Below are 22,453 nucleotides of genomic sequence, written 5' to 3'. Positions count from 1 at the left end.
AGAAATGGAAAGCACTGATAAGTTATCGTGAAATTTAAAAGTAAAAAGACTGTAATGTAATTTAAAACCTATTTTAACAATATAATTCATATTTTTTAAAAACTTAAATATTTGTGTAACTTGTCTAATGCTGTTCTTTAAATATATTTGTTTTATTCATAGGGGTAATGCTGGAAAACGAACAAAGAAAGTAGTTAAACGGAAGGTCTCGGGGCTCCAGGGGTGTCTGGACTTTCTCTGATGTAGGTACATGCGGAGTAGATGAATGTGGAAAAAGTGAGAGCAGAAAGTTTGGCTAACGGTGGTTTGAAGTTGAGAGCTGGTTCGTGCCATGTGGCAATAATTACAGTCCTCGATACATTCACCCAGACCGCACCAAACAAGAGCTCCTTTTACCAACAGACCGGTTTGCAGGACGTGCAGACACAGCACTTCAGCACTTTATTAAAAGGCCCCAGAAATGCAGCCGTCACATTTCCAAAACAAAAAATGGGCTGATCACCACGAGCTCAGCGGCGCTACTAATGAATACCAATAGCCCTAACGGTCTTAACTAAGAGTGTGTCAATGGAATGAAAACAACGGATTGTCTTGTAAATAGTCCAGCTCCATGCAATCCTTAATGCGAAGTTTATAAAACACACAGTGAGGTCTTTAAGTGGTAAAGTGTTAGCAAAATGATGCAAAAAAGTCTTAACTCGGAGATAAAGGAAAGGATTAAAGCTGCCCCGGAAAGCCGCCCTCCCCCTGAGGTCCAATTTAGTGGGACAGCAATGATGGACAGGAGGAGAAATCAGTGTCACAGTGGTAACAAAGGTGTCCCAGTGAGGGCAAAAGCTGACTGTTGAGTGATTAGTGATTATTCGGCTCTCTCTCGAGGCTGTTGCTTGTTTGAACAGCAGTGGAGCCCTGAAACATAGCGGGTGATAAATGACAAGCCATTTATCTTCCTTCTCCGTTTTGTCCCCCAGCATCCCAGTGTCTGTATGTGACAGCTGAATGCGCTTGTGAAAAATGCGAGAGTTTTGAGAGAGCGTTTTTTTTTTTTTCGGTTTATGGGAGCGTGTATGTGTTTGTTGTGAATGACACTCTGTTGCATTGAGATAAAGCCAAGACGCTCTGCATGCACACAATGAGGAACTGCTGGATCTGTCTGGAGGCCGTTGACAGATGAACTCCTCACATGTCTCGCCTTCCACTCGCCATTGATCACTCTGTGCCGCCGAGGTCATGCTGCTAGCACATGCTAATGCGGGTCAGAACATCACAATTTCCCATAAAACCCGATAAAAGAATGTGCGAATAAAAACGCGTGAGGTAGCCGGGTTTGGAAGACAACCCTGTAGCATTAAAGCGGATTCTTATTCTTTCTCAGAATACACACGTGTATCCTCAACAGAAACGGTCACCAGAAGAGGCAAAACCTTTTGCTCTCTGACTTCCTGTGTCGATAGGGGTCAGAGGTAATGAGAGGACGCTGTGCCTCTTGACTTCAAGGGTTTATTGGTTTGCCGTCGCCTGTTAGACGTGGCCAACTCAACACAACTAAGCAAAGGACGTCGTTCCCTAATGTCCTCAATACATATCAAAGTGCTTGCGTGTTCCACAACGACCCTCCAAAACTGTCATTCAGCTACAATTAGCTCTCTATGTCGTTTTCACTGATAAAATGCCATTTTTAATGCTCATTCGTACTACAAATCCTTCATATGGGTATTAATTACATAATAAAATGTGCAAACAGATAAAAGGCTATGTTATATGTTCACATTCTTTGGAATAGCTTGAACAGTTTGGGAACTGTTAGTAGACGCAAACTAAAATGGAAGACACATGTTTACATCACGCAAGGTTCATAATATGATCCACCTGGGCATTTTCAAACATTACTGACATTATCCATTTATAGCACTTTTTATATGAAATGTCTGAAATGTCTCAACACACACCCTGACATCATTCAGTCCTTATCCTTTTTAATCGACCAGTGATTTCAAATCAGGAAGGCCTTTCAGTTTGTAGTCGAGCAGCATTTGCCCGTAGGCTTTTCCCTGAAGACACACACACAATAACACATTTTTAGTACGGCAAAAAAATGACATAATACTATGTTGTGAGGGATTTGTATAACTTTTTGTTCACTTTTGGGGTAAAAAACATTCAGTAAAATTTTGACAAGTTCTTGTTAGATGTCACTGTATTAAAAATACCAAAAATATATATATTTTCAAATATTATGTTTCTTTATTATATTACACTTTAAAATAAATCTCTATTTGAAAAAAAGTATAAAAATATATATATAATTTATATTCATGTATTTATATATAATATATTCTAATATTCATATATTCTAATATCTTTGAAATTATATATATATATATATATATATATATATATATATATATATATATATATATATATATATATATATATATATAATACTTTTTTTCAAATAGAGATTTATTTTAAAGTGTAATATAAAAAGTGTATATATATATATATTTTTTTCCTAATAACTATTTGATTTTGGAACTAAATAACTAGATACCGTAGTGTCATGCAAAGTGTCATTCATCATTTTCAAAAAATTTTTTAACGTCCATTTTGCAAGTCTGTACAAATCTGTCTGTTACCTGAGGGTCGCTGCGCAGTGACGCCACCCCTCCCCCTCCAAGTGAGTTTGGAAGCACGAAGTTCAGACCATGAATGCCAGGCAGTTCGTACCTGGAAGCAACCGCAAACATGTGAAATACATTATTTTAATTGAGATCACCTCCCGGTTTTCACACATCTGTGCATTAGCTCACACCACACTCTCACGCAGACAGGCACCTAGACATGTCAGTCCTCAGCATGAGGTGTTCCTCATTAGCGGCACCAAAAGAGTTCTCCCCAACCCATAAAACAAGAGGCTTGCATGCATGGACTCTTTCTCTCCCTCAAACACGCACACATGCACACACACTCGCAGCTCTTTAAAAAGCAGCACAGGCTACAGATGTGAAGCAGCTAAATACAAAGGTGTTACAATGTTTAATTTGTGTGACTTTACCTTCCTTACAGCTTAAGACTTTATCTAGCAATGATTTTCTTATAAAGTAAGCTACTAAGAAAGTATCACATTGTGTTTTATGGTGATATTTTATTTTCAAGATTTGAAAGGACATTTTTGCTTTATTATTATTAAACCATCAGCTTCTTTCACCACTGGACATTGTCTACTAGCACATTGGTTTGTTTTGTTTTTTTTCTTCCTACCGTATGACGGAGGGTAGATCAGTCTTATCCTTTCTGATCAAATGTTGGAAATACTGCTCCACAACTTCAGCAGTTAAACACTTTTTCAGGTAGGGGAAAAACAGTGGGTGTCTTGCAATAACGCCTAAAAACATAAGTTGATTTAATTCACGTATAGATTTAATGATATATAGATCAATAAACTGATACACTGAAAAATATGGGACATCTACCATTAATATTTGATGATCATCAAGCTGAATAACAGACAAAAATGATAGATAGATAGATAGATAGATAGATAGATAGATAGATAGATAGATAGATAGATAGATAGATAGATTTGACATATTGATATTTTAGTAGTTTCATTTGATAAACACATACTCTCAGTCTTCAAAACATAAACATTTAAGATGAAGTTAAGACTAGGGCAGGTTGCCACATGACAAGAGAGTGTTGCCATTTGGGCTACAGGCAGTGGGTTGTGATTTGTGGTCAGAGAACATGGTCTGACCCAGTTTTTATTGACTGAATGGCTTTTTGACATGCAGTAAGCAAATTGTTTCATCGTTTAAATATTATTCACAGCGTGTGAAGCACACGGGGAGATACTTACCGATGTTTGAGGAGTCCCCTTTGTCTCCACTGCGCGTGTATGCTAACTCCTCCAGTCTGAAGGTATGTGGGCCAGAGGGCAAATCTGTGAGAGAGGGACAATTTTGTTCTCAGCATAATTAAATTTAGCAGCTGGCAGGTAGAACTAACGGTGAGCTTCTGAACCCATTCAAAGGCAATTTTGCTGTCAGTCAGCTTACAGACTATCAGAGCCAACTGATCATTTAAATTGGAATAAACATATAAAAATAAGCATTTTCACAAAATGATCAAAGCATCAAAGAATAAAAAAAATGGTATCATGGTTTCAACAAAAATGTTAAGCAGCACAACTATTTACTGAACATTAATTTTCACAGGAAAAAATATATTTTTTAAATAAAAAAAGCAGTTTTACATTGGAATGCAACATATTTTTGATCAGATAAAACACAGCCTTGGTGAAAATCAGAGACTTTCAAAAACATTAAAAAAAGGCTTAACCCAAAATGTTGAACAGTGGTGTATTTTACTGAAGAAAATGAAAGAGGTTACCATGACACTAGTGTGTTTTAGGAGTTACCGGGGTGTTGCAATGCAGTTCTTTCTGTGTGTTAAGTTTCTTATTGTCTCACGTCTTTATCTTTTGGTGTTAAGCACCTTTACTACAGCATGGACATTCTTCAAAATGTGTGTTTTCATGTAACATAGAAAAAAAACACCAAACAAGTTTAGAACAACATGATAGTGAGTCATTTTTGCTAGAATTTACATTTCAGGGTGAACCATTGATGATAATAGCGATGCTCTGTTCATCTGAAATTCAACACAGCTCACCTTCAATCTAATAGTTATCTGCTTATCATTAGCTACATCACATATAATCAGTTTTTCTCTCTCAGAAGAAGCCCCTGGGCTGCAGAAACATTAGACGCCTCTCTTACAATCAGCCCTCTGTGATGCTCTAATGACCGTGGCTCCAGGTTCCTCTGTCTGTTTGTGTCTGTGCAGATTTGAGAGGGAAGGAAAGTGAAAAGAAAAAGCGCAGAGACTATGTTGCTTTGTATTGTGTTCATTTGTATTTAAGACCTCCTGTGTTTGCGTGCATGGCCCTTGAGTATTTGTGAATGAATGCGGGTGTGTGCGTAACAGTCTGCGCTATGCAGCATTCAAACACTAGGTCCGATGAAAAGACGTCCCTGATTATTTAAAGGGTTTAGCTGCTTGTTTAGTGCAACTGAGAAGTGGCAGATAGATAAAAAAGACTCGCGCAAAACACTGCCAGTACACTACAAAGGTTGTGCCTTTCAGAGAACCTAAAGCAATGGACTCTGGGAAAACAAGCAGCCTTGGATTCCAGTGCAAAGGATCTTATAAAACCACCTCTTGGTAGAACAATCACATTGGCCCTTAAAACAAGGCTTAAGCCCAGTTTATTCATTTCATCCACCTCCACCTTGAAGTAGGTCATATCAAACACTGAATGATTGTCTCCATGTGGAAAAAATGTCATTTATAAAATCACATTACATGCTGATCTGGGAAAAATTTAGGAGGAAGAAATAGCACTGGAAAGTGTACGAAGCATGAAAAAGCATGTTCTCGGAGAAAAAGAACATAACTCATCTTTGAAAGGAAAGAATGCAATATTCTTGTCATACCCTGTCTCTTTTTTGAAGGAAATATTATGTAATTAAGTAAGGAATGTAGGTCACTTACAATCAAGGTTCAATTCTCACTATTATCAAATCATTATTAATAACAAGGCAGTTGTCAAATTTATTCATTGGGTAGAATTAAGAATGTAGCATATGGTCATGATGAACAGCCAATACATTAATAATAGGCATGCTAAGAAGGAAATTAACAGTGAGAATCGGTCAATGTACTAATGTGTTGCCGAAATTTTGTTTAGTTCTACAATGTTCTACTTTGCCATTTTTTGTAGGATTCATTGGCTGCAATGTAAAATAATGCATTTACAAACGAACGTTCATTCATTTAATGAAACATTTTAAAGTGGTGTGAGACTGTGGAGCTTGACGGTCAGGGCTGCCTCCATTTTTCGTTGTGCTTAGACAACCTCCTTTTTGTCATCATAAAGGATTCAAATTAAAGGTGACAACATGATTGAATACTGTTTAGTGTTTTTAAAACAAGATCCTTATGCTAACCAAAGCTGTGTTTACATGGTCCAAAACAGAGTGAAAACAGCAGTATTGTGAACTATTACAATTTTAAAAAAAATGCTTTTGAATGCATTTTATTCCTGTAACGGCAAAGCTACAGTTTTAGCAGTTTTACATGCTCTATTATGCCGATTTGGTGCTCAAGAATTCTTGTATTAAAATTGAAAAGAGTTTTTACCATTTTATATTTCTTTGGAAACCAAGATAGTTTTTACAGGATTCTCTGATGAATAGAAAGTTAAATAACAGCAGCAGTTATTTGAAATAGAATTCTTTTATATATGTTTCCTATGTATTCCATGAACACTTCACATTTTGTAGTCCACATACAATGGTCAGGGTACCTGTGGGTGTTGGGTTGTGTTCCTCTGAGAGAAGGGAGGGGTTGTGTCCTTCAGCTAATGAAGGCTCTGATCCTGTCTCTCTGTGTGTCTCCACAAACTCCCCATTCACATGAATGTGCACCTGAAATCACCAATTAAGGCTCATTCATTTCTTAGCGATTTATGTGAATACTTTAATTGCTCCATTTCCACATACTGTCCAATTCACTTAGAGTGACCTGTTAAGTTGATTAACTTTTAGATTTTGTTGCATACAGTGGTGGAATTTGATAAAGCATTAATTCAAGATAATCGGGTCACTTTTTCCCATTCATCTCAATAAGAAATGTGAGCCAGCTTACATGAGTTCACCATGTGCTATGATACTGTATTACTATGTTCATAAAACTAAATAAAAATAATAATAGCAATACCTCCAGATCTGCTTTGGGGTGCAGAAAAAAGAAAGGTTTCAGCACTGGTGATCTAGAAAGAAAAAACAGATATTATATAATTCACATTAGCCGAAGATGAGATGGCCACATCAAATTAAAGATGTTAAAAATTAAAAGATTAATTAAAAGATGAATTAAAGATTTTATATACAAAGAAAGCATATTAAAAGGAAATAAAATGTATACTATAATGTTTCAAATAAAATAAAACTAAAGTTAAATATAATATATAATATATGTTTTGTAAAAAAATTAACATACTTATTCTGATCTTTACTTATTAACATACATAAAAAAAAAGGTGATACTACATTTTAGCATTTTTGAAATGATTATAAACTTGATGGTGATAATTAGTTAAAACCTAATAGTTTGAAGTAAAATGGCAAAGATGTGTAAAAATGTAAAATGACAATTAATTTGATTTTATTAAAAGGGCTTTTATTGTTTTGATGCTTGAAAACCCCTTTTCGTCTTTGACCGACATGCATCATTTGGTGGTACACTTTTTATTTGAAGCTCCAAACATTTTTTTTTATACTTAAAGATCTGCTAACTAACACTTACATTCTTGGTCGTCCGCCCACAATAGCTGTGAGCCCTGGAGCTGAAGAAAGAAAGAAATTACATATTGGTCAATGTCGTTCAAATGATCTTTGGCTTTAAATGAATAGGGAGCTTAACTTAAGTGGTTTGGAAACAGAATAGCACAAAACTGAGTTGAGGTTTTTGCTCACCCATGCCTGTTCCTGCTGGTGCCACCTCTCTGGAGAAAAACTCCAGCGCTTTCTTCTGGTTGTGATGGACGGCCATCCAAACCACAGCCTCACGAGGAGCCTGCACAGTAAAAAACAGACTCAAAAGCTGCAGGTTATTTGTTCTAAATGTAAACGGACAGTTTATTAATTGTTAAAAACAATATTCAACAAAAACAGAAACAGACAGCCTACTGTATCGACCGCATGTGGTCCATATGTGTCCTCAGCACCCAGAACTTGAATGTTGACTTCAGCATAGTCCTCTAAACCAAGCTGTTTGAAAATTCGCTGAGTCCTATAGCAAGAGTATTTCATGACGTGATTTCACAATAAAATACTATTAGCCTTTATAGCTCTAGCGGGTTTTTTTTAATGCTCATTAGATTAAAATTTTAATCTAACAACATTTATTTAAAATATTTAATTTTAGTTGTCTTAACCTTCACTTCATTGTTGAATTACATACAACAGTTTCTCCTATAAAATCACTCAGAATAAACCTTTTAATAATGCTTTCTGCTGTTCTTCTGGCTTTTTCCACAGCTCTCGGACCACCAACAGGACAAACTGCCGTCGCCCTGAACCCATCCATATACGTGGCACAAACCTCAAGAAGACAAAATATTAAAAAATGCCATTTTCAATTGAAATGACTGACTTAATCCAAACCGAAGTACAAATGTTGACCAACCTTATAGTCAGGTGATGGAGGTGATCCTTTGGCACCATCTACTTTAACTGCTCCACCATCCACATCTACACACACATAAAGAAATTTTTTTATGAGGTATTCGCTTTGCACTAGAGTTTTGAACATTTAACAGTTTTATTTCAGATCAAATCAAGCTAGTGTAGCTTATTGATTACACAGACAATGAGACGTAAGTTTAGGGGACAAAGAAAATAACATTAGTTTAAAAGAGGTTGCAAAGGTTATAGAAGATAGCTGGAACTGGCTCTTAGATATCCAGTCTAGACAGTGGTGTAAAGTCAATGGGCTGCGTCTCTAAGTCAGACATTTTGAGATAACAAACAAGCAACCATCTGATCACTGCATGAGGACTTTCTACTAGAGATAAAGACTTGCTTATAGTTATCTCTCCACAACTGTGAGGATATTACTATTAGGATTTATCTATAAATATGCCGCCGCATGAATACAAGAAATGTAAAATTGTCATATCATATAAATTTCATGCATGTAAAATCCAGTAAAAGTCGACTGACCTGGTATCTCAGTGATGGTGACATTGGAAAAGTCACATGTGACGTCAGGCAGGAGGTAACGCTGTGGGTCTCCGATCTCATACACTAATTGCTCTGCCACTGTAGCAAATGAAACCAGCCCACCGGTTTTTGGGGGTTTGGACAATGTAAACGACCCATCAGCAGAACATTCCACCACTGGGAAGCCCATGTTATCCCTGAAAATCAAATAAATGAAGTTGAGAACATATTTGAAATCAATTAAGTAAAAAAAATAAAATTAAAAAAAAAAAATAATAATAATAATAGATAAAGTAAAATAATAAAGTAATCTTAGACTCAAGGATACATGACACGGAGTCAAGAACATGTGTCATATTTCACCCCAAAATGAAATTATTTAAATCAAATTATATATATTTTTTTTATTACAGTGAAGTAAAACAACAAAATATATTAATAAATATTATAAATATATCTTAAATTAAAGTGAATTACACAATATGTAAAAACAAAAACATCTAAACATCTATAAATATGCTCTTTTGAAGTTTTGATTTCTTTAAATAACAAAACATCGCAATTTAGGCCAAAATATTACAGTTTTTTCCCAGCATTGGTAATAATAACAATAATAAAAGTTTCTTGAGCAGAATTTGTTTTTGAAGGATCATGTGATACTGAAGACTGAAGTAATGTGTGTGTGTGTGTGTGTGTGTGTGTGTGTGTGTGTGTGTGTGTGTGTGTGTGTGTGTGTGTGAAATATGTCATGAACATATCAGATTTGAAGTGTTTACCAGTCAGGAACCATGTGCCAGTCTGTGAAAATCCCTCCTGTGGCCTGTGCACCACACTCAATCAAGTGACCAGCAAGGCTGCAACAGAAAAAAAAAATCAGTTTAATTTAGATTTCACAGCAATCAAAACAGGAACAGAACTTGACTAACAACATAAATGTGGTCAACCACAAATATTCTTACACTGAACGGTCTTTCACACTAAGCGACAAAAACAAATGAATCATGTGTGGCTGTCTGCCCTTATGTTCACCTCAGAGTACAGTGTACATATCTTTGTCCACACTCTGCTGATCTTGTCTGATACATTACACAAGCGTGTGTGTGTGTGTGTGTATATACATACATTTCAAGAGCTCACAGAGTATACAATACCTTCCAGCAGCCAACAGGTCATAGTTTTTGCAGTCCCATGAAAACTGTCCAAAAAAGCAAATGTTATATTAATTTTCATACTGAATAATATTATATAAACGATGTATACTTTCATTAGAGATTTATTTTGTAAGCAATAAAATGTGTTTACACAGTCGGGGCCAAAATTATTAGAAGGCTACTATTTTCACCAACTAAAAATGGTTTTAATTCAGTATTTATAAATTTTGCTATAGTGTTACAAACATTAATTTTGCCATTAACTGTAATAATCCAGTGAGAATTCTGTTTGCACACAGAGTCTGACAACAGCCAGTGACAAAGATCTGATCTCATTCATCATCATCATACAGTCTGTCTGGACTGACATGAAGAAACAGAACAAACTGAGACAGACTAAATCCAGAAGAACTGTGGCAATGTCTCCAAGATGCTTAAAGAAACCTATCTGCAAACTACAACACTGTTAAAAGTTTGTCACTTGTGTAAAATGAGGATGCTGTCAAAAACAATGTCATGAATACATTTCTTTATCAATTAATTTCTATTAACTAAATATCTTGGAGATGTGGCCGCACAGATTTATATATAGTGAAGATGAAAATGAGAAAACAATTTCCAAAATTTCGAAGTCACTTTGTCCTATTAAGTGCATATTTTATGAGTTAATTATATTACTTGATGCACAGTGTAAAAAAACTTAAATGGGATATTTCAAATAGAAAACTGATCAAAACTAGATATCAACACTTTCAGATATCTCTCAGTTATTGGTGTTTATCAATTGCAGCCATAGCAAGAAAAGTTGGTTGTTCCAAATATGTGATTTCTAGAATACTGCATCTTTACAATGTCACTAACTCTGTCAAAAAGGCCGGTCATCCATGAAAGATAAATGCACAAGAGGACAGGAAAATGAGGAGACTCCATGGGATATTGGCTGAATGCTGTAGCTGGAATTGCTTGCCAGTTCTGCGCTGAACAGTGTAAGGATCTGTCTCTAGTGAAAGGTGGAGGAGGCAGTGTCGTGGTGTGGGGGATGTTTTCTATAGCAGGAGCCGGTCCTCTTATACAGCTACTTTGTAGAGTGAATGCAAATGTTCATCATAACATCCTGCAGCAACATGCAGTTGTTTTCATGCATTCATATATCAGTCAGCTGCCATTTTCATTCAGGATAAAAAAAATCTTTGGTGACAGAGTTACAGCTGAAAAACCCACTACAGACAACAAAACGTGGAAGAGAGTGAAAAAAGGGTAAAAAAAATTACATCAAAGCAGTGTGAGAGACTAGTGATCTCCTACGGCCGCAGATGTGCCGAAGTCATTTAAAGTGAGGGCCTGTACACTTCGTTCAAATTTTTCACTGCTGTAAACTTAAAAAAAAAAAGTTATAATCTTTTTTCAAGCTACAATAGTAGTTGCTCTCTCATTTTGAAAACTGTGTTCTTTGGTTATTTTGTAAAACACTGTCCTACTGGCATAGTATAGACTATATCTGAAATTAATTTGAACGAAAATTTGTTTTCGAATTTTTCTCACACACACACACACACACACACATATAGATGCACGGACAGACATATACAGAAATACTATTAAAAACCATTGCAACATCATAGGCTTAGCAAGAAAACAAAGGTAGCTGGTTTGAATGCTAATGTACATATTTTCTTGGATTAAGTCTAAAAATCTTCCTTAATTTTCCTGAAGAAGCTAAAATGAACTTTGCTCTTTCTTTAAAGACATGCTGCTGGTCTGTTACTTGCTTCTGTTTTTGCTTTGTGCTGATGAAGGAGGTTAAAATTACCAACACATCGTCACAGAGGACGAATGAGGCACCACAGCTGTTGCACAACAGAAAAACGTTCTTGCGTGACAAACCGTACCGAATGCATCAGAGGTCCAAGAACCACAGCACTGTCCACGCAACGTCCTGTCACTACAATATCAGCCCCGAGGTCCAGGCACCGTTTAATTGGGAGGGCGCTGTGACATACAGACACAAGAAAGCTGAATCTCATATGTTCAAACCACCAGTCCGGCTCCAGGCATGAATAACAGACAGAACCAATGACACACTGTAATTAACTTGTAGTTCATACCCCAAATACGCATTCATGCTGTGGACGGTCTTTGGAAGTGGTTTCTTTTCCTCTGAATCAGTCATCCTGAGTTCAGTCAGAAAGCCTTTCTAGGATACACAACAAACCAGAAGATCACAGGGAACATTTCAACACTGCCTGAACATTTCTCAGTAAGTATATACTACAATGAATGGCTATGCAGTAATCACTACTACTATCACTCATACTTAAGTCTAGGAATGTGAACAAACCCCTAATATTTACAGCAAAAACTAGTATTAAACTATTAACAGCAAAGCTACATTTTTAGCATCAGTACTCCAGTATTCAGTGTCACACGGTCCGTCAGAAGTCATACTAATATACTGATTTGGTGCTGAATAAAAAAAAAAAAAAAAAAAAACATTTCTAAATCTTGAAAACATTTATGCTGCTTACTTTTATTGTGGAAGCTTTTTATTTTATTTTTTAAGTTTTTAAGTTTAAAAGAAATGAAATAGAAACATTGTAGGACATTATAAATGTCTTTACTGTGAGTATAAATTAATTTAATGCAAACTGTAGAATTATAATAGTCGTATTTATATTTTGTTGTTGTGCTTTATGTATGGATGCTGGATTACATTGACACCTAGTGGTGTGGCTGTAGCATCACGCAAAATCGTTTTATTAAGAGGATACACCAGTCCAAAACAAAGATGTTTAAATGAAAACACAGTCAGAATAATTAATCTGCCATCAGTAATTCAATCAGAATTTTATGAAGCCACAAGACTTTTTGTACACAGAGAAAATAAAAATAGTGACTGGTTACTGAATGAATGTCTCTCTGCGCCACAGTAGCTCCATTTTGAAGAATATCAACCGGATGCAAACTTAAGTACGTTTTTCTGTCAGCTGCAATACATTTTCTATGTGCAATCAGTGGATATTCTCCAAAATGGTGCTTTGGGAGAGACAAAATATTGAATAAAGTTGTTATTTTTATTTTCTTTGGGTACAAAAATGTATTCTCATCTCTTCTTAAAATTCAGATTGAACCACTGATGGCAAATGGAGTCTTCTGACGATGTTTTTCCTAGTTTGTTGGACAGTGTAATTTACAAGTCACACGCCTCCATGTCTTCATCTAAAATGTGAAGGTATTATGAAAATTTGGGGTGGAATATCCCTTTAAATGAAAGTGTCCATTAAGAAGGTGGGAATTGAGATGAAATGAGTAGTATTTGCCTGGTCGTGTGATGTCAACTTGTCAGCTCCCATGAGACAAATGCATTCCCATGCATTACATAAGTAGAAGTTGAGTTGACTTACCTGTGACATCAGGTCATCACCAGTCACCACAGCTACCTTCAAGTCAAGTCCCGCCTTTTGAACTACTTCCCGTAGAGCTGCTCCACAGGCAAGAGGATTAACACCTCCAGCGTTACTGACCACACGGATACCTGCAGAATACAACAGAGCATGGAAACGAAAAAATCTAAATAGAGTATTCCCATATAATCTCTCTATACTCTCTCATTTATACTCTCTCGTTCATTTATATAAAATGCATTCACATTTTTATCATAACTTTAAGCTTTACCTTTCTTGCCGATATCCTTGATGAATGGAGAAAGGGAAAGGACAAAATCAGGAGCATATCCCATATTCTGAAAGAAAAACAACATTCTAAGAGTCAGTACAAATATATAATAAGCATATAACAAAAGTCAAAGATAGCATTAAATATAATGTCACCCTGGATATATTATCATTACAAGTATGCATTGTTATTATTACAAAAGCAGTTTTATGGGTCACATCAGGTATGAATAACTCTTTAAGGAAAGATTTAGAGGAATATCTTACAGGTGCTTTAGCTTTGGCTGCTGAGAGCAGTGACATGGTGATTTCAGACAGATAATCAAACACAAGGAAATCCAATTTCCCACCATATATGAGCTGAGGAACTGCATGGAAGAGATTTTGCAAGGTTTGACTGTTGTTATTTATTTATTTATTTTACATATTTTCATCAAGACATATAGTGGCCCAAACAGCATGCCACAATGCAGATGTGTATGACTGGAAAAAATAAAATAAAATCAAGTGGCAATTACTGTTGAAGAATATTCCATTAGCATACTTTCCCAGGCAAAATATTTCATAATTAGCTTTCCAGGTTAAAATGACAAAACATGGCCAATTAAAATAAAAAGAAAAACGTCTGGAAAACTGTGGTTGTTAATGTTAGTTAAATATGAACTTTAACTTTAGAGCAGTTGGGAGGAAATTTATAGACTAAATTGTTTACAGCTAGGGACATTCACACAAGGATTAGGAGCAATATTTGTTGTGGGGTCAGTGAGGTTAGAAAGAGTGAAAAGGCTTGATACTGTGCTTTGGTGACATCTAGTGGCCATTACAAGAACTACACACGAAAAGGCTTTTAGTTCGCTTGTTCTGTGTAAGTCCGTCCATGTCAAAGCCTATTATGCATGGGAATAATAACGTATAGTCAATGTCAAATCATATAAAGTAAAGTAATTTTACTCAAATACCTGACGTTGCGGTATCGCCCCAAAACCCTGACGCGCATCCGATACGAACGGTTTCATGTGCTGACGATGAGGCGTAATGTCTGTTACTGCTTCTGTAACGTGAGTCTCTTGTAAGACATCTGGCAGCAGTTGCAGATTGACTGAAACTTTGTGAGTATAAAACATTATTCCTGCAGAAAGGCAGCGGTGAGGTTGAACAAACTCTCGCTGTCAGTCGACGCAAACTCCCGGATATGCGCGCGAGATTCGTCATGCTCGACAAACGCGTTTCTCGTTGAATTTCTTTCTTTCTTTATTATCTGTCTGTGTGCAGGCGGTTGTGCACTTAGGCTACTTCAAAACTTGACAGTCAAAAGTACAGTCTCGTACCGCAATCAATCTCATCCGTGTAGAACAACATCATTTTGTTGTGGTTCCTACGGAACAACTGCTTCTATCTCAGCATTTAATGCACCACGAATTTTTCTATTGAAATAGCGCAAATTGTTTATTTGAAAAAATATATAGACAAAATGTATTTATTATTTATCTTACTTATATAGGTTTTTACCTGATATCTAACACCTTGTCCGTATTTAAAGAGTTAATTAGATATATATATGCCTATATTACAAGTAATATAGTCCAAAATCTTATAGCCTTTATAATAGGTGTCTGGGACCTATTGCTATATGAAATATTAGAAAACTAGTTTCCTAGAGACAAAATGTCACTTTGGGATTAAGGCCTTTGAAAGACGCTAGCCATTGCTAAAGTAATGGTGGTATAAAAATTATATAGCTATAAAAGTCATAATTTCCTCACTGCGTCTGCTTTATCGTCTTTTGGCTTTATTGTAATGAACACAAAGCATATTGATGAAGAACATCGGTCCTGAGCTTTCTTTCATTAAGAGAAGAGATGTGATCTGTATTGTGCAATGAGACTTAAGTACACATCAAAACAAGCTAAAACAAACACTTGTTGTGTAACTGAAAAGAACTGTCCTAGAAATGATCCTCATGGGTGCAAACTTCCACCCCTTCCTGTGCATCCTGTTTGCAAATATAGTTGATTCATGGTTTGAATTTGCTAACCAAAGACTCTATTGATGATTCACCCTGTTTGCAAGAATGCATTGTAATGAATCCTGTCTCATTTGTCAGTAAGCAGTGATTTATTTTCAGTCCTATAAACACATGGGTAAAATACAGTTCAGTACATATGAAACGCCTACTTAGTAATGTTTTTTGAAACATGCTCACCAAGGCTATGTTTATTTAATAATAAAAAAAAACCAGCAGTTAAGTCTGTAATATTATCGAGTATATTTAAATTTGTAATGGTTGTATTTTATTTTCACATATTTTACTGAATTTACTGAATTTAAAGCCTTAAGTGTCACGTGATCCTTCAGCAATCATTTTAATAAGCTGCTCAAAAAACATTTTTTATTGTTGATGTTGCAGCTTAATATTTATGTGCAAACCATGATACATTTCAGTGTAATTTGACTATTTATGTATATATTATTGTAGAAGGACTTATTTATTTTAAGCATTTATTTTAATTTAATGTTTTACTGTTACTTTTGATCAAATTGATGTATCCTGGAAATATATTATTAAAATGTTTCTACAATCCCCAAACTCCCCAAATATTATTTTTCAATTATACAAAAATGAAAATATATTTCACTAATATTCTCCTTTGCAATATATATTTGGTATATATCCTTTGATATATATCTTTTGGAAAGTCAAATCTCATGCCACAGTGCCAGTTCTTGTACAAGAACATAGGTTGTCATTCCCGTAAACTAGCTGATAATGGTTGAAAGTTGTGTAATTTGTATCTCTCTCTCTCTCTTTTCCATCTCCATCCAAACACTGTACTGTGTTCTAGACTGCGGGGGCTGGGGGCTGAGTGTCCATGGTCAATAATGAGTCAATCTGTTGATCAATCAGAAGGGTTCATATGGGATGTTTGAGCAGTGAGAGTCTGTATTCTGCACAGAGAGGCCAGAGATGAAGCTCACACATTTGCTCCTCTGCCTGTTCGTGTTCGCGTCCTCTGCTTTGGTGAGTCTCCTATCACTAATCACTAACATGCAGTAGATATATTTCCTTTATTCAATCTTTATTGAACCTATTCAAATTCTTAAATAATTACCACTAATTAAATATTCATTTATTTTATTTTTCAGTCAGATGACACGACAGTTGTGAACCCTAGAGGTGCTCGTCCTATTGAACACGGCTACAAGGCACAAGACACCTGTAAGACAAAAGAATGGCCTATGTGTACAGATGATGACTGGGTACGTACTATCATTTCTTTATCAAGTCATAAATATTGAGTCATGGTTTTCATTAAGCACTGAATATATAATTATACCCAACAACCGGTTGGCTGAAAAAAGCAAATGCCCATTTAAATTGTTCAGGGAACCAAATGTCCATCCGGCTGCCGAGTTCAAGGCCTCATGGACAAAGCTGACCATGATATCGTCAAGAAGATCGAGAAGATTCGCAGTCTTCTAGACGAGGGCCGGAAACTTCATCGCTCCGCTGATCAAGTGTCTAAAAGCACTTACACTTACCTAAGAGAGCGACTGACCTCTAGCTCTGGTAAGTATTTGCTTCCATTCAGCCTTCGATTTTTGAAAATATAGATAATTCATGCCAAGCAGAGACAATTTTAGAAGACACTAAAAACGCTTTTCTCACAGGTAATGATAACAGGTATGCCACCTTAGCCGAACAGCTGAGACAGAGGATTACTGATATCAAGATAAAAATTGACCGTCAACTCCGGTTACTGGACGCTCTGAAGTCACAGGTCAAAGATCAAGTTGTTGTTATGCAGCGACTTGAGGTGAGCAAAATTCTTATCTCACTCATATGTGTGTATATATATATATATATAGGGAAAAATACTTATAAGTACTTCTTAATAGCATAAGTCACAATAATTTTTTCACAAAAAATTATTTCAACAATAATTTCTTGACACAACTTAGTTTTGAAACATGTTCTCTCAATATTATTTCTTGGCACAGGTCGACATTGACATCAAACTACGCACATGCAAGGGCTCTTGTGCCAGCTACAGTGAGTTCTCGGTGGATAAAGAGAGCTATGCAGCTTTGGACAAGCAAATGGACCAACTGAACACTTTGAGTGTGCAGAGTGTGGAAACCGTTAGTTCTCTGGGAATCATGAAGAGCAGGCCATTGAAGGACGTGGTGTTACCCTCCATATATAAGAGCGGAACAGGCAAAGCCGAGCAGAAGCAGCTCCTGTTCGGAGACGTGGGTCAGATGAAGCTTACTCTGGAGGCGGAGGGCTCCACTGCCGAATCTGCTGCCACTGTTAGCAAGTTCCCCACCTCAGGTACGGGTTCAACTTCTTCCTTTACCTCCTCTTCCACCTCAACCATCAAGCAGTGCACCAAGTCAGTGCGCAAGGTGACAACACACACCAAAGACGGCCCCATAGAGAAGATGGAGGTAACGGCTAGCGGGCCCGGGTGTGAAGATTTAGAAAAAATGGGAATTTCAGATTCAGAGTTTTTGGCAGCGGCCAAAGAAGGCAAAGATCTGAACCGTGACGGAGTCAGAATAACTGTGAGTGGTGGGAATGAAAAGTCCATTACTTCTCTCACACATGGCACAGATGGCTTAGGTGACTTCAGTGGAGGTTTCTTCACGGGTCTAGGCACTGATAAGCAAAAGTTCTCCTCATCTTCATCTTCATCCTCATCCTCGAAAACAGTCTTGTCAGATGGAAGCAAGAGTTACTCAAAGACCGCCCTTTCTAGCGACACAGGTTTTGGGGATGACTTTGGGGCTTTCATGCGAGGAGATGTAGAAGAGGATCTACCTGACATCCACGCACGAAGCGTGAAATCGCGCGACGAGCGCAAGGCTGGCATTGTTGGTGGAGGTACACTTGAGTGAATCTCTTAACTCAAGCAGCATGCACAAGTGAACCATTAGCAAACATAATTCTCTTGATAAGTTTGTTAGATCTTCTTGGAAACATGTGGTGTAATGAACTAATATCCAAAGTAATTTCCAATGACATGTCACATGTAATTGCTCATCCAGAATCAAATCCACGTAACTAGTTCCGAAATGAATTATAAGGATCTCTGGAAGGAATTCAGCTTTGCTCTAATCAGCAGGTGTGTAATCTTCTTTCAGATTGCGCTGAAATTCTGCAGAAGCATGCGAATGGCGGTCAGAGCGGCCTGTTCAAAATAAAGCCGGCTGGGTTGGAGGAGGTAGTAGAGGTTTACTGTGACCAGGGCACTGGGCTGGGAGGCTGGACTCTGGTTCAGCAGAGGGAGGATGGGTCTGTTAACTTCAATCGCACTTGGAAGGAGTATCGAAATGGTTTCGGCCGGTTAGACCAGCAGGGTAAGGGCGAGATGTGGATCGGCAACAAATTCCTACACCTTCTCACTCAGAAAGAGAGTCTTCTGAGAGTAGAGCTGCAGGACTGGGATGGGAACGAGGCCTACGCCGAGTACAGCTTTAGAGTTGGCTCGGAGGCCGAGGGCTTTCCGCTGACCATCTCAGATTATGTGGGTGACGCAGGTGATGCGTTAGTTAAAGGTCAGCCTAACCTCGGATCCTTCCTTTCACATGCTGGCATGAAGTTTAGCACCTTTGATAGAGACAGCGATAAGTGGGAGGAGAACTGTGCGGAGATGTATGGTGGAGGGTGGTGGTACAATAACTGCCAGTCGGCCAACCTTAATGGGATTTACTATAAAGGAGGCCAGTACGACCCCGGCACCACAGTCCCTTATGAGATTGAGAATGGTGTTGTGTGGCTGCCTTTTAAACCAGCTGATTACTCCCTCAAAGTAGTGAGAATGAAGATCAGACCTGTCTAATGAATGAAAAAGAGGAGATGGGCTAAAAGGACAGATAACCATTGTTTTGAAAGATCTGCTTGTCATAATGTGAAGACATCATGTTGCCATGTACACTTACACACAACTAGCATACCTCATGTTTCCAATAAAAATGTGTTCACTTCAAGTTTTGGAGTGTGTGTTTTTATTTCAAAGTATCTGCTAGTATTCTGGATATTTCTACAGCTAATTCATAACCACAATTAGCTTTCAAATGGGTTGAGATTATTTTGCTTTCTTTAACTTTTCAGCAAATAATGCTGGTTTTGGCTAATAATATCAAAATCATACATTATGGGGTACCACGGCTTGTTTAACCCCAAAATGTTCATAGTTGTATCACTAGGCTGAAGTACAAATACGCACCTTTATGCAGTAAATATTATTACAATGACAAGCTGTTATACCTCTAAAAATGCAAATTTCACACAGTTTTTTTTTCTGATAGTGTATCTTAAAGATCATATCATCATTTTGAACATTGGTTAATGATTAAAAAACATTTACTTATCCATTAGGTTCAATATGAAACCACAGTCAAGCCCTACTTATTTAGACATACAACTCTAGATTGTTTATTGGTTACAATGAGATGGTTTCACATCAAGGTTGTGAATAAACGATGAGCTTACAATATTGCCACTACTGTATGAATGATTCACAATCATATAATATAACTCACTCAACATGAGTGCAGCTTTCAGTTTTAGTCATCTATGAAGCATAAACATTATCATCAAGTTTAATGCAAGTGTGTGGTTTGTTGCAGTGTGTACGGCCTTGAAATCCAGTCTCAGACAACATAATCACTACGGTTACGCCAGATTTGGACACTGTCCAGCTCGACCAACATACCCTTTGTGCTCTGATGAGGAGAGGGTGAGTTATTTCAGAGAATCAGATCACATCCTAGTGGTTTTAAATGAACTAGTAAGTAAATTAATAATAACAAATTACATTTAAAGATTAAAAAAAATCCAGACTTAGCTTTGAGTTAAAATTCCCTTTTTGAAAATGGATGGATTGCAGTGTAGGTAATTAACCTGGCTGCAATTATTATAACAACTTGAATAGGGAAAACATAATGATTAATACTGTAAGAAAATAAAGTCATTATTAAACTTTAAAAAAATTAAAATTTTACTGGCAGTTCTTTCAGCGTTTTTCTTACTTCTTAGGAGGATAAATGTCCATCTGGGTGTCATCTGGAGGGTCTTGTTAATCTTGCAGATGAAGACATTCGGAAACGTCTGAGAAATATTTGTGAAAGGATTCAAGAAAACCAGGATGTCACTTCATCTCTAGTGCAAAGGAGTGTACAGTTTTATGGAACACAAAGAAAAGCTATCATTCAGACATATAGTATGTTAAATGTTATGGTTCATTATTTTATATGCTTTTGTATCTAATTGTATCTAATGCTTTCTAGATGAACTACATAAATTGGTATTTTCTCTGTGCAGTGCAGGAGATCAGACATGCTAAGTTTGTTGAAGAGCTTCACAGAAACTTCACATTCCTGCACAAGAGGTCTGCAGAACTTGCAAAAGACTTACAGAAGCATCATCAGTTGATCTGGGATCAGATAAATGAAATTCGTCGAATTGAGGTAAGCGAAATCGATGCAAGTGCAAAAATGCTTTTTATTATTGATTCTTATCCTTCTTCAAAGTCAGCATTACAGCACTCGAGAACCACTGTTGTTTATTTTACTGGCTTTAAAAAAGTCTGTAAATTCTCATAATCAATATATTTGATTAGATGTTCTGCCAAACCGTTTGAGTCAGGGATTTCATTATTTGCTTGAAGTTGAAATGTAACTTTTGTCCTGATTCAGACTTGTTTTTGTTTAATTTCTGGCGTGAAGGTGGACATTGACATCAAAATCCGTTCGTGCAAGGGATCATGCAAGCAAACCTTTGACCATGCCGTTGATATTGAAGCCTTCGAAGCTATGGAGAACAAAATGGAACAGTTCAGCATTATCTCAAAAAGGCGAAAATCATTTTCCAAAAACAAAAAACTAAAACTGAAGTCTGTTGATCGACCTACCGTGTCCCCTTCTTACCGGAAAATTCCCATTGTTCGCACTGAGCTGCTTACAAAGTTTGAAGACATTGAGCAGCATCAGGTGATTTTAGACGAACTCCTAGAAGATATATAATCAGATTTATATCTTGATTAGTAATATGAGGAGTTTTTTTGTCTGATATTCTGTATGGTTTAGTAATATATGAGTAATATAACAAATGCTATATTTATTTTTGTGACTTTGTTATTTACCACATATTTATTTCACCAATGTGCCATTTATTTTGACAATGTCATGTATACAGTTTCAGTTTCTCAGTGTACATCTAACTGAAATATTCCATGTATAGTGTTAGAGGATAAACATGTTACTGTTTGTAGCAGTAAAAAAGTCTATAGGCTCTGTCTTAATTGCGATGCAGAAGCAAATGAGTAAGCAAACACTATACAAATAAAACACAATGTATTGAATACCTCAATACAATATCTCAAGCTGTGAAAAACATTTTTGTAAACCTTCGTAGTGGGCATCAAATAAATATTAGTTAGAATTTTTTTATATACTGTATGAATATGGATATCTTTGTATCTTTGGCTACTTCAGGGAATGATTTAGTGTTTTTTCTTTTTTCTTTTAGTTAAATTACAAAAATACTGTATAAAGGTTGAATCAAAACTGCATGTTTCCACTGCAACAAACTATTCTTTTGTTGTTTTTGTTTGTTTTTTTGTTAATATACTTGTTTACCAAGAGTATTGAGGTAAATATCATTTGAAAATAATATTTTTATTAGTCTCAGTTCCATTATTCCATTAAGATCATGAAGATATTTTGTTATTGTCCTACTCTAAACCTATTTTTTTATTAGCAGCAATTTGTATTGCTAAATACTTAATTTGGACAACTGTAAAGACAATTTTTTTAATATTTAGATTTTCTTTTGCAT

General features: G+C 36.4%; 2 protein-coding genes across 5 annotated transcripts; one reads left to right on the top strand and one right to left on the bottom strand.

Moving 5' to 3' along the window:
• Nucleotides 1-1,655: 1,655 nt before the first annotated feature.
• Nucleotides 1,656-15,426, bottom strand: LOC122351737. 3 transcript variants are annotated; one of them, XM_043249013.1, is made up of 20 exons: nt 14,571-15,423; nt 13,879-13,979; nt 13,613-13,679; nt 13,342-13,472; nt 12,046-12,134; nt 11,830-11,929; nt 9,941-9,984; nt 9,566-9,643; nt 8,790-8,986; nt 8,254-8,318; nt 8,063-8,169; nt 7,755-7,857; nt 7,542-7,641; nt 7,372-7,411; nt 6,784-6,835; nt 6,371-6,491; nt 3,860-3,943; nt 3,262-3,385; nt 2,637-2,727; nt 1,656-2,051 (listed from the first exon to the last, which is right to left on the bottom strand). In XM_043249013.1, the coding sequence occupies exons 1-20, from the start codon at nt 14,821-14,823 to the stop codon at nt 1,977-1,979; spliced, it is 2,022 nt and encodes a 673-aa protein (XP_043104948.1). In that variant the 5' UTR covers nt 14,824-15,423; the 3' UTR covers nt 1,656-1,976. The 3 variants fall into 3 exon arrangements, 2 of the variants coding, with proteins under 2 accessions (XP_043104948.1, XP_043104952.1); XM_043249017.1 differs by lacking the exon at nt 13,879-13,979 and having other exon boundaries at nt 14,571-15,424; XR_006251795.1 differs by lacking the exons at nt 1,656-2,051; nt 2,637-2,727 and adding an exon at nt 6,205-6,249 and having other exon boundaries at nt 3,358-3,385; nt 14,571-15,426.
• Nucleotides 15,427-16,469: 1,043 nt separating this feature from the next.
• Nucleotides 16,470-21,998, top strand: LOC122351719 (fibrinogen alpha chain-like). 2 transcript variants are annotated; one of them, XM_043249001.1, is made up of 9 exons: nt 16,470-16,630; nt 16,756-16,869; nt 16,996-17,179; nt 17,281-17,426; nt 17,611-18,496; nt 20,245-20,354; nt 20,654-20,837; nt 20,939-21,084; nt 21,343-21,998. In XM_043249001.1, exons 1-9 carry the CDS (start codon nt 16,577-16,579, stop codon nt 21,637-21,639), a joined length of 2,121 nt encoding a protein of 706 aa, XP_043104936.1. In that variant the 5' UTR covers nt 16,470-16,576; the 3' UTR covers nt 21,640-21,998. The 2 variants fall into 2 exon arrangements, with proteins under 2 accessions (XP_043104936.1, XP_043104941.1); XM_043249006.1 differs by lacking the exons at nt 20,245-20,354; nt 20,654-20,837; nt 20,939-21,084; nt 21,343-21,998 and adding an exon at nt 18,757-19,602.
• The last annotated feature ends 455 nt before the right edge of the window (nt 21,999-22,453 follow it).

This window comes from Puntigrus tetrazona, chromosome 1 (genome assembly GCF_018831695.1).
Source record: "Puntigrus tetrazona isolate hp1 chromosome 1, ASM1883169v1, whole genome shotgun sequence".
In the NCBI taxonomy this organism is placed as follows: Eukaryota; Metazoa; Chordata; class Actinopteri; order Cypriniformes; family Cyprinidae; genus Puntigrus; species Puntigrus tetrazona.
Note: the sequence above shows the minus strand (reverse complement) of the source record. Positions and strands in the feature narration are given on the sequence as shown.

What these genes read in the sequence shown, in the direction of transcription:
- LOC122351737 (XM_043249013.1), bottom strand. Translation starts at nt 14,823, where the DNA reads ATGACGAATCTCGCGCGCATATCCGGGAGTTTGCGTCGACTGACAGCG. An exon ending in CAAGGATATCGGCAAGAAAG is followed by an intron (nt 13,473 to 13,612) that starts GTAAAGCTTAAA and finishes TGTATTCTGCAG; the next exon opens with GTATCCGTGTGGTCAGTAAC. An exon ending in AGGGGACTCCTCAAACATCG is followed by an intron (nt 3,386 to 3,859) that starts GTAAGTATCTCC and finishes TTATGTTTTTAG; the next exon opens with GCGTTATTGCAAGACACCCA.
- LOC122351719 (XM_043249001.1), top strand. Translation starts at nt 16,577, where the DNA reads ATGAAGCTCACACATTTGCTCCTCTGCCTGTTCGTGTTCGCGTCCTCT. An exon ending in GCGACTGACCTCTAGCTCTG is followed by an intron (nt 17,180 to 17,280) that starts GTAAGTATTTGC and finishes CTTTTCTCACAG; the next exon opens with GTAATGATAACAGGTATGCC. An exon ending in ATGAAATTCGTCGAATTGAG is followed by an intron (nt 21,085 to 21,342) that starts GTAAGCGAAATC and finishes TCTGGCGTGAAG; the next exon opens with GTGGACATTGACATCAAAAT.